At 43.4% G+C, this 13,360-nt stretch overlaps 1 protein-coding gene across 3 annotated transcripts in view; it reads left to right on the top strand.

Annotated features, from left to right (window-relative positions):
* The window catches only part of FLACC1 (flagellum associated containing coiled-coil domains 1), a 34,457-nt gene that overhangs the window by 18,062 nt on the left and 3,035 nt on the right, over positions 1-13,360 (top strand). For all 3 annotated transcript variants that reach the window (XM_045806490.2, XM_087862658.1, XM_087862652.1), the window contains 8 exons: positions 137-198; positions 1,932-2,029; positions 3,073-3,125; positions 4,781-4,880; positions 6,494-6,597; positions 9,805-9,867; positions 12,579-12,668; positions 12,801-12,910. In XM_045806490.2, the coding sequence (XP_045662446.2) occupies positions 137-198; positions 1,932-2,029; positions 3,073-3,125; positions 4,781-4,880; positions 6,494-6,597; positions 9,805-9,867; positions 12,579-12,668; positions 12,801-12,910 (680 nt within the window). The remainder of the gene's footprint in view (positions 1-136; positions 199-1,931; positions 2,030-3,072; positions 3,126-4,780; positions 4,881-6,493; positions 6,598-9,804; positions 9,868-12,578; positions 12,669-12,800; positions 12,911-13,360) is intronic.

Genomic DNA, 13,360 nt, shown 5'->3' with positions numbered 1-13,360 from the left:
CTCTGGGACTGCCCAATACAAGCAGGAGGGACAGAGGGGCAGGATACCCCGTGAGTGGGAAGGCTTCTCAGAAATGGCGCGTCACGTGGCAGTGGGGTCGTCCATCCTATGTTGTTAATGCGGGCCTTGTTTCTAGCTCTCCGATGAAATGGCTCTCCGCTGTGCTGAGATGCAGGAGAACTTTGAAAACAAGAACAGGTATGCTTTCTGCCCCGAGCCCTTTGTGCTGAAGGCCCTAAGGCTCCAGCTTCCTTGAGGGATTTCAGTTCACTGGCATTTCAGACAGTGCCAGATGGAGCTGGGTGGGCAGAAGCGGGGGAAATGGGCAGGATGGTTTGCTTTGAAGCCACCAAAAAGTAACACAGGGAGGGCTGTTCCTGGTGTTGCACTTTCTCTTCCAATCACTTCCTTTCAATTTTAATCTCCTTTTTGTTGATTGCTGAGGAGAGCCATTTTGTGTTCTCTGAGGCTTCTTGGTAAACAACTGTTGTTCTCAGCCCGGGCACCCCTCCCATTTCCCCTGCCTCTCTACTTCCTGCCCCTCTTTCTCTTCCTCTTTTATTTATTAATTTTTTTGTCCTGTCATCTCTACTCTGCTTGGCTACTGCCAGGACGTGGGCAGAATGGGAAGAAGGTATGGGGGGGCAGAAGCCAGAGCCACAAAGACAAGCCGAGGGAAAGTAAAGGGAGGTGTATTGTCTTGTGGGTGTGGAACCCCGTGGAGCCCCCACGTGCTGGGCACCAGAGCCGCCTCAGAAGTCCCAGTGGAGAGAAGTATGCATGGTTGAGTCATACACTTGCTTTCCAAAAATAATAAGTAACTTGTTTGTTTTATAATAGATTTCATTATATTTCTTAGAGCAGTTTTGGGTTTATATTAAAATAGAGCATAAAGTACAAAGAATTCCCACAGACAGCCTGAGCCCGCACCCCACAAGCTGAGTAATCTCCCTACACCTCTGTGGTGCGCTTGTCACAACTGATGAACCTACGTTGACACATCATTATCACCCGAAGTCCCTAGTTTACATTAGGGTTCACTCTTGGTGTTGTATATTCTATGGGTTTTCACAAATGTGTAATGCCAGTGTCCACCGTTATCAGATCATACAGAGTAGTTTCACCACCCTAAAGATCCTCTGTGGTCTGCCCATGCACCCCTCCCTCCCCACTAGCCCCTGGCCACCACTGATTTTTTTTACTGTCTCTATTGCTGTACTTTTTCCAGAATGTCTTACAGCTGGAATTGTACAGTATGTTGGCTTTATGGATTGGCTTTGGTCACTTACTAATATGCATTTAATCTTCCTCCATGTCTCCTCTTGGCTTGACAGCTCAAATAGCCTTTCACTCTCACACTCATCTGGAACCCTGCCAGCTTCTGCCTCCTGGAATGGAGGTTAAAGAGACCTTGGGCTTGGGGCACCTGGGTGGCTCAGTCAGTTAAGCGACTGACTCTTGCTTTCGGTTGGGGTCATGCTCTTGGGGTGGTGGGATTGAGTCCTGCACCTGGCTCTGTATTCGGTGGGGAGTCTACTTGGGATTCTCTCTCTCCCTCTCCCACTGCCCCTCCCCCCAATGAATAAATAAATCTTTTTTAAAAAGAGAGAGAGAGAGAGACCTTGGGCTCTAAAATTATCCTGGATACTAATACAGCCCACAGTTTCCCAAGACAGCACTAAGCAAAGACTGTGCTGTTCGCAGGGAGTCATGACCCCCACTGGCTCCATTCAAAATAATGGTTAGTAAAAACTGGTGGTCTCACGTTTTTCTGAGTGAATGCCAGAACTGCGTCAGTAAGCAAGGGCCCTGCAGACTGCCCACCGCTTCCTGTATGAGGGAGGAAAGTTGGGATCCGCTGAGTGTAACACCTCAGCTCTGGACTTCTTCTCACTGATCGATGATTATAGCCTTTTCCCCGGGTCACACAGGGAGCTCAAAGAGGCTCACACAGCAGAGCTCAGTCAGTTGGAGAACAACTACAAATCATCATTGAAGGCAGAGAAGCTGGCTGCCCAAGAAAAACTAGGTACTGTCTGGACTGGGGAGAATGACCCTGGTGAAGGGCCAGAGGCTGACCATGGCCGTGGCTGGGCTGTGGCTGGGTTTTCCAGATGTCCTCCTAAAGCTCAGGGAGGGGCAGTGACTGAGAATGAAACTGGAAAGACGGAAACCATGTCACCAATGTCCTTCCTACGCCGAGGAGATAGACTGGCCTGTGGCCAAGTATTGGGATTTGAGCAAGTCCCTTAATCGCATTTATCCCATCTAAGAATTGAGGACAATAATACCTGTCTTCATCAGAGAGATAGGAATGTGAAAGCACTTTTTAAATTATATTTTTAATTCTATAAATATACTATTATAATTCAGCAAGTTACCTCACCTGTAAAATGCTGGTGTTTCATTATATTTTAATGGACACACTATAGTTTGTACGGCCATATAATACATAAGGGTTGTATTGGCCATTTATCCCATTATTTATGACCCCTCGGGAAGGGCAAAGTGTGTATCCTTCAGAATTCTGAAGTTATAGACGAATCTCCACAGGGAGAAGGAGAAATTCTATAATCTTCTCTTTACTTTGCCTTACATTTTTAAAAGACAGTATTTATAGCTTGCTGATTTTCCAATTTTCTAAAGAGAACATTTATCATTTTCAAAATCAGTGTACACTAGGAAACATTATTTTAAAAAGAGAGAAGCAGGTGCATACTGCAAGGCTTTGCTCCTCTTTTCCCCACAGTTGTAGGTTTACCCCCGGGGATTAGTTCTCACGTTGGTGTGTATCAGTACCACCTGAGGGCATATTATCCACCGATAGTGCGCCTCTCCTCTGAGACCTCAATTCAGTAGGTTTGGCAGGGGTGGGGGTAGGGGGTGGGGGCTGGGCAGGTCAGGCATCTGGATTTCTAATAAGCTTCCAGAGTGGTTCCTAGGTACAAGATGGTTTTAACGCGTAGAGGATGAGTTTGAGGTGGAGAAGCTATATAAGAGAGCTCATACTTGACTTTGAAAACATGCATTTCAGAGGAATAACGATGACCCTGTTGTTTTCCTTTTGTCCAGATGAGATGGGAAAGGAATATAAGTATTTGAAGAATATGTTTCATCTGTATCAGGTGAGATTCAGAGCTCCTTGGTGGATTATGAGAGTAAGAGAGGCAAGGCTCATTCCTGGCTGATGACAGCAAGCTAGGTCCAGAACTCTTGCCCAGAAAATCATGTCCTGAGATTCCCAGCATCCTTGGACCTAGGTGACACTGAGTACACCCAGGGAGAAGAGTGAACTGTGGACTGTGGTGGTTTCCATGTGTGACAAGCAGTCTCTCAGACCCTAAAGAAGCCCATTGAAAAATATGTTTGTAATTACGAAAGTCATACCTGCTCATTGTTTATTAGAAAATGGAAATACAAAAACCAACTACAACAACAACAAAAAAGAAAGAATTATTACCAGCCCAAGACAATGCTCTTAGTGTTTGTACTTTGTAACAGCTTTGATTTTAGTAGAGTGCTGGGTCAAAAGGGATAAACATTTTACAAGGCCTTTGATACATTTGGCCAAATTGCCATCCAAAAAGACTCCCCCACAAGCAGAGCATGGGGTGCTCTAGCTATCTCAAAATATAACTCATTCATTTAAATCAGCTAATCTGAGGGACCCCAGGGGAAGCAGGCCATGATTTCTTCCTAGGAGGATGAGAGAGTGAAGAGGTGAGGAGCAGACAGGATAGGCTGAGGCAGCAAACCCCTATTCTATTGTGACCAACTGGTCATGGTTTGCCGGGGACTTTCCAGATTTTAGCACAGAAAGTTCAGCAACCTGGGACACAGCTTAGTCTCAAACAAATAAGGACAGTTAACCACGCTATAAAAGGAGAAAACCACGATAAGCACCAGCACCACCTCTGAAATTCTATTTACCATTCACAGTTTCACTTTTGAGCTTCTATAGAAAACTTGTTTTTCAAGATGCGTCTTGTTATGGTCCGGGAAGGCACCATAGAGCAAAGCCTAAGAGAAGCATCAGGTTGATGCCTCAATTTCCGATGTATGCCTTATGTTTGCTTCAGTCTGGACCTCTCCAGAGAGTTTAACCTCTATGGAAACTGAGCTGCTCACCAGTCTTGAAAATGATGACAGAACCTTTATCTAAATGGCCACAAATAATTACAAATGAGCTCTGATGCCTAGCCCCAGTGTGAATGTACCGCTAACCTGGAAAAAAAAGGGAGGTCAGAGTCCTGAGACCTTACTGGCAACATCCAGGTGCTAGGCCTTCTTCCTCCTGACGTCCCACTCCCGTGAAGACTGAGCCAACCAATAGGACTGGCTTATTTAACTGGGTTAGGCTTATTTAACCTCAACCACAAAGGAAGTTAGATTTGCTGAGGAAAAATAAACACACTCTGAAAAAAATACCATTGTTTTCTAAGTCTTCAAATTAACTACTAGGCATTTCCCTTGTTTCTTCATGAGCTACTGATGAGTGATTCATGATTCAGAGGTAGCTGACATGTGAACCTTCGACAGAAGAATCCTGTTTTCAAGGAAAACCCAGTTCCAGTGGGACAAACACCATGCAGAGCTTGCGCTTGACTCTGAGGGTTCTGCAGGCTCACAGGCGGGCTGGGCTAGCATTGGCCACCCATAGAGGGACTCCTAGCAAGCTTTCCAGGTGAGGGAAGCTGCAAAGGGCCCCGTGCTATGCTGGGAGCCCATGTGCAGCCTTTTTCAGGACCCTTTTCTTCATGGTGCCTTTGTGCCTCCGCAGGACAGCATTTATGATGAAATGGAGGACAAGTGGTTGAAGAAGAAGGCAGAATGGGAGAAGGAGGAGAAGTTGGAGCGGGAAAAGATCCTGCTACAGCAAAGTGAGTACAGAAACTTCTGTCTTTTTGATGGCACGTGCACCAGAAAAACCTGCCGTTAAGTTTGGTCTCAACTTGAGAAAGGCAGCCTTGGATTCACTAAGGGGGACGGCCACATGGCTGGTCTCCTGAATCAAAGGTGCATGGAGTTTTCAAGAAAGTGACAACAAGATGCAGTCTTTATAAAGTTCAGCCACTTGCGGGTCTGAGCCTGTATCTTCCAAAGCTCACTTGTTTCAAGTTTGGCCATCACGGGCTGGAACAGCGCTGGGACATCTGTAGAAGTGTTCACTTGTTACCTGGGTACCAGTGACCCCGAAGTTCCAGAAAAGATGTTCTTGAATTAGAATTTCAAATATTCACTTGTTGGGAGAAGGGGAACACAATCAATTATACTGAGAGCCTCTGGATTCCCACATCCCCCCCAAAAAGGATCTCAATTTTTGAGATTCAATTGACATATAACATTGCATATGTTTAAAATGTACAACATGAAGATTTGATACATGTATCTATTACTATATATTTTTAATAGCTCCAACACCTAACACAGAGTTTGGATCAGAGAAAGTGATTTATAGATGAGCCTTCTAGCCCCACCGAGCATCTTCATAAATAGAAAAAGGAGAGAGGAATTTATGGGGAGACTGCTCCCTGTCCTAGAGGACTGGTTGAGGTGGGAGTGGGGCCTCTACAAACCTATACCACATCCTACCTCAACCCAATTTGTATCAGATTTGGTTGATTTCAACAAAGTACTAATTTAAATGCAGAACCCCCCTGGAAAGTTAATCCTCGGGGCCATTCTGACCCCAGTGGGGACTCTGACTGCCAGAAGGCCGTGTGAAGACCCTGGCATTGAGGCTGAGGGAAGGAATGAGGAGCTGCACCTGTTTGAGGCTTTACCCCGGATCCTGGTGTAGCATGACCCTATCTCCTTCCAGACTTCTAGCTACCCACACTCTACTCCTTCCATGTTGTCAAGATCTAAGTTAAGATGTTACATTCGGTTTTGAAAAAGCAGACGCATAGTGTGGCTTAGCCCAGACCTGTCCTGTGAGCCTAGAGTTGTCTGCCTATCCATCCCCAGCACCCTGAGGCCGCAGGAGAAATTTGTGTCAGCCCCCTTACCCCTTCCTTCTACCCCCTACTACCCCCTGTTTAGTATTGGGCCTCTGTTAGCAAGCTCCCCTGAGCCAGAAATTGTTTAAGCCTATCTCTACCCCGGGGCTAAGTACAGAATAAAGGTTATTGCTGAAGAAGTCGCATTAGCCAAGATCTGTATTTTAAGGTAAGGACATCAAAGAAAGCATAGCGGTTACTTCAGCAGGAAGGGACAAAATAATAAACAACAGATCTAAACTAAATCATACATACACAGAAAACTCCGAGACATTGGGGTAAATCCCTTACAGCTGACACCCCCGAAAATCACCACCACGTTCTCCTGACTCTCAAGCATCTCTGGGTGAGCGTCAGAGGCCAAAGGCCAGGCTGAGAGGACCTTGAGTTTGACCCGGTCCAGAATTTCTATTATCTTCAGACATCCTGAGTTTCTCTCTGCATCTGCTTTCCCCACATTCACTCATACATGTAATTTCTTCTCACCTCCACAGAACATAAAATGACAAAAAAGTTCGAGTTAGAGTCCATAGAAGAAAAGAAGAAAATAAATGACTCGTACAGTGCCATCTTTGAGAACTTCAGTCGAGAGAAGGAGGTAACGTAGGCCCGAAGCACATGAGGGGTGGAAGGTACAGCCTCGGTGAGACGTCCGGTTCCCAGGGGCGCCGCTGTCTTTATGGGCATACCCCTCCTTTCCCAGCTTGCCAGCGGCCTGGCCGTCTTGCTGTCCTTGTCTACACGGTCTCACCACAGGGTTGTGGTGGAATGAAAATTTGAATTAACGGGGAATAACAGAAGCTAAACACATACAGAACCCGAAATTCCCTATTTTGCCAAAACCCCAGTCTCAACGGTCTTGTACATCCTTGACCGGAGCTGAAGAGAAAGGGCAGTGGAGCAAACGGAGCTTCGCGAGTTTGGTCATGGACAGCTCTGAGAAAATAAGGGGAGCTACCTCAGAGTCAGAGGGGGTGAGGCTGAGCCAGTCCCGCCCATCACTGCCTCGCCACCTTGACGCTGCTAGCAGGGCGTCGTGAAAGCAGGTCTCGGGCCTGCGGACGCTGACGGAACAAACCTACGGTAGCGAGCAGGCCCCACGCGGTTATTCCACCGGCTCTCTGAGCTTTCAGGTTCCTGAAAGATGCATCGGAGGTATTTGCAAAGGCATGACCAGGGAGGATTCTGCACCTCCTGGAGTGAGCCTCAGGCAGCCAGAGCGCCTCCTGAGCAGACACAGGACCATCTAGGGGTCAAGCCTTAGACGCCGTTCCTGAATGCGCAGCCTACGGGTTTTGTAAGATCCCTGTACTCTTTTTCTGCAAAGTGGACCGTGCCTTTAAAATAATATCCACCTTGAATATTCCATTTTTATAAGTCCATTTCCCACCAACAAGGTAATTAAAAAGCCACTAATTTCACTAATCAAAGCCCATTTCTTGCATTCACTGTAACTGAGCAAAACAGTAATGAGGATACGGGGCCTGCTATGCAGTGTGGCTAGTGCTTCCGGGGCCTGGGGAGCTCAGACGTCTCAATAAGAAGGAGCAATTCCTCTGGTGGGGAGAGATTTCCTCACCTGCACGCAGCCTTTCCTTTCTCCTGTTTTCTCTCCAGTGAGGCTGACTATAAATCTGCAAATGCTGCTTTCTCTCTCTCACTCTCTCTCGGTCTCTCTCATGAAAGTATAGTTTACACTTAACAAAGTGCCCAGATCGTAAGTATATGGTTTGATGAGCTTTGTCAGATGTACACGTCCATGTAACCAACACCCAAGTAAAGGTCTAGTGCATTTTATCAACCCAGAAATCACTCTCGTAGTCCTTTCCAGTTAAGCCCTCTCTCCTTCAAAACTTGCCCCCAAGACAACCGCCATTTTGATTCCTACCACCATAGATTGGTTTTACCTGTTTTTAAGCTTCATAAAAATGGAATCATGCAGTATATGCTCTTTTGTACATAGCTTCTTTTTCCTCAACACAATGTCTGTGAAATTTATCCATCTGTTGTTTGTATCAGTAATTTCTTACTTTTTATTGCCCATTAGTACTCCTTTGTAGGGCTATTCCACAATGTGTTTACCATTTTCCTGTTTTTGGAGGTTTCGGTTGTTTCCATTTGTTGTCCTCCCTATTTTATAAAGGTTTTGTAAACACTCTCATACAGGTATTTCTGTAGACACAATTTTTCATTTCCTTTGGGTGTATACCTAACAGTGTTATTATTGGCTTCAAGGGTAGTTATAAGAAATTGCCAGGCCATTTTCCACAGTAGTTGTGCCATTTTACTCTTGCATCTTAAACATATCAGAATTCCATTTGCTGGGGCGCCTGGGTGGCACAGCGGTTAAGCGTCTGCCTTCGGCTCAGGGCGTGATCCCGGCGTTCTAGGATCGAGCCCCACATCAGGCTCTTCCACTATGAGCCTGCTTCTTCCTCTCCCACTCCCCCTGCTTGTGTTCCCTCTCTCGCTGGCTGTCTCTATCTCTGTCGAATAAATAAATAAAATCTTTAAAAAAAAAAAAAAAGAATTCCATTTGCTCCACACCATCAGCAGCCAGTATTAGCATCCTTTTTATTTTGACCCTTCCAATGGGTATGAAGTGATATTCCATTATAGTTTTAGTTTCCCTGGTGACTGACTAATTATGTTGGGCAATTTTTTAATATGCTTATCAGACAATTTATATGTCTTCTTTTGTGAAATGCTGGTTCAAGTCTTTTATCATTTGAAAAAACTTGGGTTGTTTATCTTTTTATTATCGGTATGTAGGAGTGCTTTGTATAATGTGGATAAGAGTTCTTTGCCAGATGCATGTGTTACAGACACTGTCTCCTAGCCTGTGGTTTGCCTTCTCATTTTGCTTCTATTATCTTTTGATGTGCAGAAGTTTTTTATTTTGATGAAAACCAAATTATGGATTTCTTTCTTTTTTACAGGAAAGTCACAGCTTTTTGTGTCCTTTCTATGAAATTGTTGCCTAGTCCAAGGATACAAAGAACTTCTATTTTTAAAAAAGCTTTGTAATTTCAGTTTTTATGATTTTATGATACATTTTGTTTTGTTTTGTTCTTAAGGTTTTACTTTATTTATTTGAGAGAGTGCCTGAGTGGAGGGAGGGGCAAAGGAAGAGAGACAAGCAGACTCCCCGCTGAGCAGGGAGCACAACATGGGGCTTGATCCCAGGACCCTGGGATGATGACCTGAGCCGAAGGCAGACGCTTAACTAATGGAGCCACCCAGGTGCCCCTCTGTGATCCATTTTGAATAATTTTTATGTATGGAGTGAGGTAGAGGTCATAGGTCATTTTTTTCTGTATAAATATCTAGTTGTTCCATTCTGTCCCCTCGAACTATTTGTCCATACCTAGGCCAAGACAACCATTGTCTCAGTTACTGTAGCTTGAAATCAGGGAGTAAAAATCTGGTTTTGCTCTTGTTTTTCAAGGTTACTTTAGCTCTTCTGTATCACTTACATTTCTATATAAATTTCAGAATTAGTTTGTCAAGAAAGTGTTCTGACTGGGATTGTACTGAATATAAAGATCAATCTGGGGCAGAGCAGAATATTCAACAATATTAACAATATTCAACAGTAGTAACCTTGCCACGGTTGCACATAAGTAAGATGTTCAAAATTTAACTTCAACATGTCATTTCATTAGCTTACAATGTGTGTTTCATTATACCAATATCTAAACTTTGGTGAATATGATATTCCAGAATCCTATTCTGGCTTTCTTAATTCTCTGAAAGAAGTACTAGAAACCCCAGTGCTGATCCTTTCCAAAAAAATTATTTTTAGGAGCTATTGAAACAACATGAAAAGGATACCTTACAATTAGAGGAGCTGAGAAAGAACAACCAGGTAAGTTTTTTCATTGTTCCTGTGGAATTAGCATCTTACAAATGCATCAATAAAATTATATACTCTCAATAAAATGGAATCTATGGTAATTTTCCAAAACCAAAAAAAAGGAGGGTGGAGGGGGGAGACCTAAAGCTGAGTTTGCCAGATTCAATGGGTCAAAAAGAACTTTAGAACTATAATACAGAGTTATCTGTAAAACAAAGCCCTTAGAGTCTTTTTAGAGCGATTTGAAGAAATATATAAGCAATATGCTGTGTGATCTTCAGTGTCAAATGCCTCCCATTTCTAGTAAGGCTCAAACCACAAGACTCTTGACTTCTGAAATACCAAATTCTTCCTTTAAGCTCTAAAAAGTATAATACTGCCCCTGGGAACTCTAACTTCCAAGCCTCTCCTTAAAATTCTGAATGTGCCTCACGTCCAACAGTTTCTTCAAAGAATTCTGTTCTTCTGGGACAAAAATTATGGCTCTTCCATGTGGGAGACGCCTAAAGGGAAACTTTTCAAACCCATGAACTGCCTTGTGGTTCTTCTTTCACAGAGAATTTAACTTGTATCCAGAATGGACATGTTTGGGAAAAGACTAACCACTATAAAATCGTGGAATGATATCTCAGAGCTTAGACAAGGCTTCATCATTGTTGGGTAAACAGACCTCCATGTCCTGCATGGTAGAGGGATAGGCTTTGGAACAAAGAAGACCCACTGTATTATAATAACTGCTGTATTATAATAACTGCTTTATTGGGTTTGTCTACTAATTCTATCATTCCTTTCTGGATCTGTTTCTATCAATTGATTTTGTTCCTCATTTGTGGTCATATTTTCTCACTTATTTGCATGCCTGGTAATTTTTTTATTGGACACCCACCATTGTGAAGTTTACCTTGTTGGGTACTGAATATCTTTGTATTCCTTTAAATATGGTTGTACTTTGTTCTGGGATGCCATTGAGTTACTTAGAAACAGTTTGATATTTTCAAGCCTTACCTTTAAGCTTTGTTAGGCAGCATTAAAGCAGTCTTTAGTCTAAGGCTAGTTCCTCCCCTTCCCACACACACAGAGATAATACCCTTCTGAGTCATCTACCCAATACTCTGTGTACTCTGGCTCATGGGAATGTAACTATTCCCGGTCCTGTGTGGACCCTGGGGATCGTTCTACCTGCTCCATGCTCATGGTCCTTTCCCTCAACCTCATCTCCTTCTATGTCTTTCCCTCCGTCATGCTATCCCAGTAGCACTGTACTCCTTGCTGTTTCTTTAACACACCAGGATCCTCTACTTTGAGGTTTTTGTCCTTGACATTCTCTCTTCCAAGGAAGCGGTTTCCCAGATATCCACATGTCTAACTTCCTTACCTCTTTCTGATCTTTGCTTAGATGCTGCTTCTGAGGGGCCATTCTGTTTAAAGGCTTAACAACCCACCCAACACTTCCTTTTCCCTGTTGTATTTTTCTATACAGAATTATAACTGTCTAACCTGATAAACTCAACGAAGACAGAGATTTTGTCTGTTTTCTCTACCACTAATCTCCAGTTTCTAGAACAGTGCCTGGCACATCAAGACATCCAGTAAATACCAATTGATTTTTTGAATGAATAAGTGAATAAAAGAATGCTAAATGAGCTGGTACAGTGCTTTACACAATGTGGTTGCAGTAAGTGATGGTACCTCTCTAGTCTGTAAATCTTGGGAGGATGCTTATCCCATAGGAAGAGCTCTGAGGACATGTAGGAGTTAAACAGAGCTGACATCTGAAAGCAGAGACCCATCTGGTTCGTTCTTATAGTCTCCTCAGCATCTATCTGACGTAGTTTCCATTTGTCCCCTCCCTGCGCTTACACTGCGTCTTCTATCTTATCCTTGGTTTATTTTAAATTTATTATTGTAAAGTAATATTTTATTAACTCTTATTAAATTTTTTACATCCCCCTCACTAGAATGTACATCCATAAGAGTAGGGATTATATTTTTCTTGTTCATTGTGATACTCTTGGTGCCTACAATAGGAGGGTTTTTTTTTCTAATTAAAAGACTATTTTTTTTAGAGCAATGTTAGGTTTACTGAAAAATTAAGTAGAAAGTGGAGAGATTCCTCATATCTTCCCCCACCACAAACATAATTCTCTCTATTATTAACGTCTTGCATTAATGTGGTACTTTTGTTACAGTTGATGAACCATTACTGATACATCCCTTTTAACTAAGTCCATAGTTAACCTTAGGGTTCACTCTTGGTGTTAGACATTCTACATAGGTTTTGTTTAATACATCAAATGCAGCACGCCGTGTACCATTGCAATATACAGAGTAGTTTCTTTGCCTAAATCTCCTCTGTCCTCCACCTATTTATCCTTTGCTTCCCCTCCCAACCCCTGGCAATCACTCATCTTTTTATTGTCTCTGTAGTTTTACCTTTTCCAGTAATAAATATTTGTTTAATGAATGAGCGATTGGTAGCTATTGTGACAACCCGTGCGAGCTCTGGTGAGGGCTGGATCTGAGACAGTGACAGTGAGTCTGCAGATGGGAGTAGAGCTGGGCAAGACATAGAGGAGATAGAATTAACAGGGTAAAGTGACTGAACAGTGTAAGAGAAGGAGTAGCTAAAGTTGATGCTTCACATTCTAGTCCAGGTGCCCTGCAGCAGAAAATAAATGGGTAGACATTGTCATGTTGTCCTGAAACAATGTCTTCTTACACAGGTCATGCAGGAAGAGTTGAATACACAAGCTGTTATCCTAGAAACACTTAACACAACCCTCTACCAAACCCAGATGGAACTTCAGAGAGAGGTGAGTCCTGGCTGGAGTGGGCTTGGGGTTTGTGCAGAGGAATCCAGGTCTCTGTGCAGCTCTACCATATAGCTCTGCTCTGGATGACTCTGGTTTGGGAAAGATAGCTATTAAAATGTATGTCTCCTTCAGAAAGCTACAGTGGGAAATCTGGAGAAAATGTTCCAGATCAAGCTTGCCGAAGCTGAAGAAAAGTTTAAATATACCATACAGCTTCTGACAGAAGAAAACATTCATCTAAGGTATGTAGGACGCTCCTCAAAAAGATATGGCTGAGTTATCTTCCGAAAGTGGGAGGGAGTTTGGGTGAGGAATAGATGAAGATGACCCCAGGTGTTCCCTAATAAGGTCAAGGCACTTTCGGGAGGGAGATATTCACTCAGAGCTTGGCCCCAGATGTCATGTGCTAAGGTCAGACAGTTCATCTGAAGTAGAGTCGGGAATATGTTTAGACTCCTCTCTCTTACCTACATCTTAGTTTTAAATGCAAAATGGCAAATGAACTTTATCCGACGGTCTCTGAGTTTATTCAGTTCTGTGAATACATTTTAAATCCCTAAAGTCCTCTGCTCTTCACCTATTCGTTCTTTGCTTCCCTCCCAACTCCTGACAATTACTGATCTCTTCACTGCTTCTGCAGTCTTGCCTTTTCCAGAATGTCATACGGTTGGAAACCATAGTAGATATTTAAT

This window comes from Ursus americanus, chromosome 1 (assembly GCF_024610735.1).
Source record: "Ursus americanus isolate L20-20 chromosome 1, mUrsAme1.1.p, whole genome shotgun sequence".
In the NCBI taxonomy this organism is placed as follows: Eukaryota; Metazoa; Chordata; class Mammalia; order Carnivora; family Ursidae; genus Ursus; species Ursus americanus.
The sequence above is the reverse complement of the archived record's forward strand: the minus strand, read 5'-3'. Positions and strand labels throughout refer to the sequence as shown.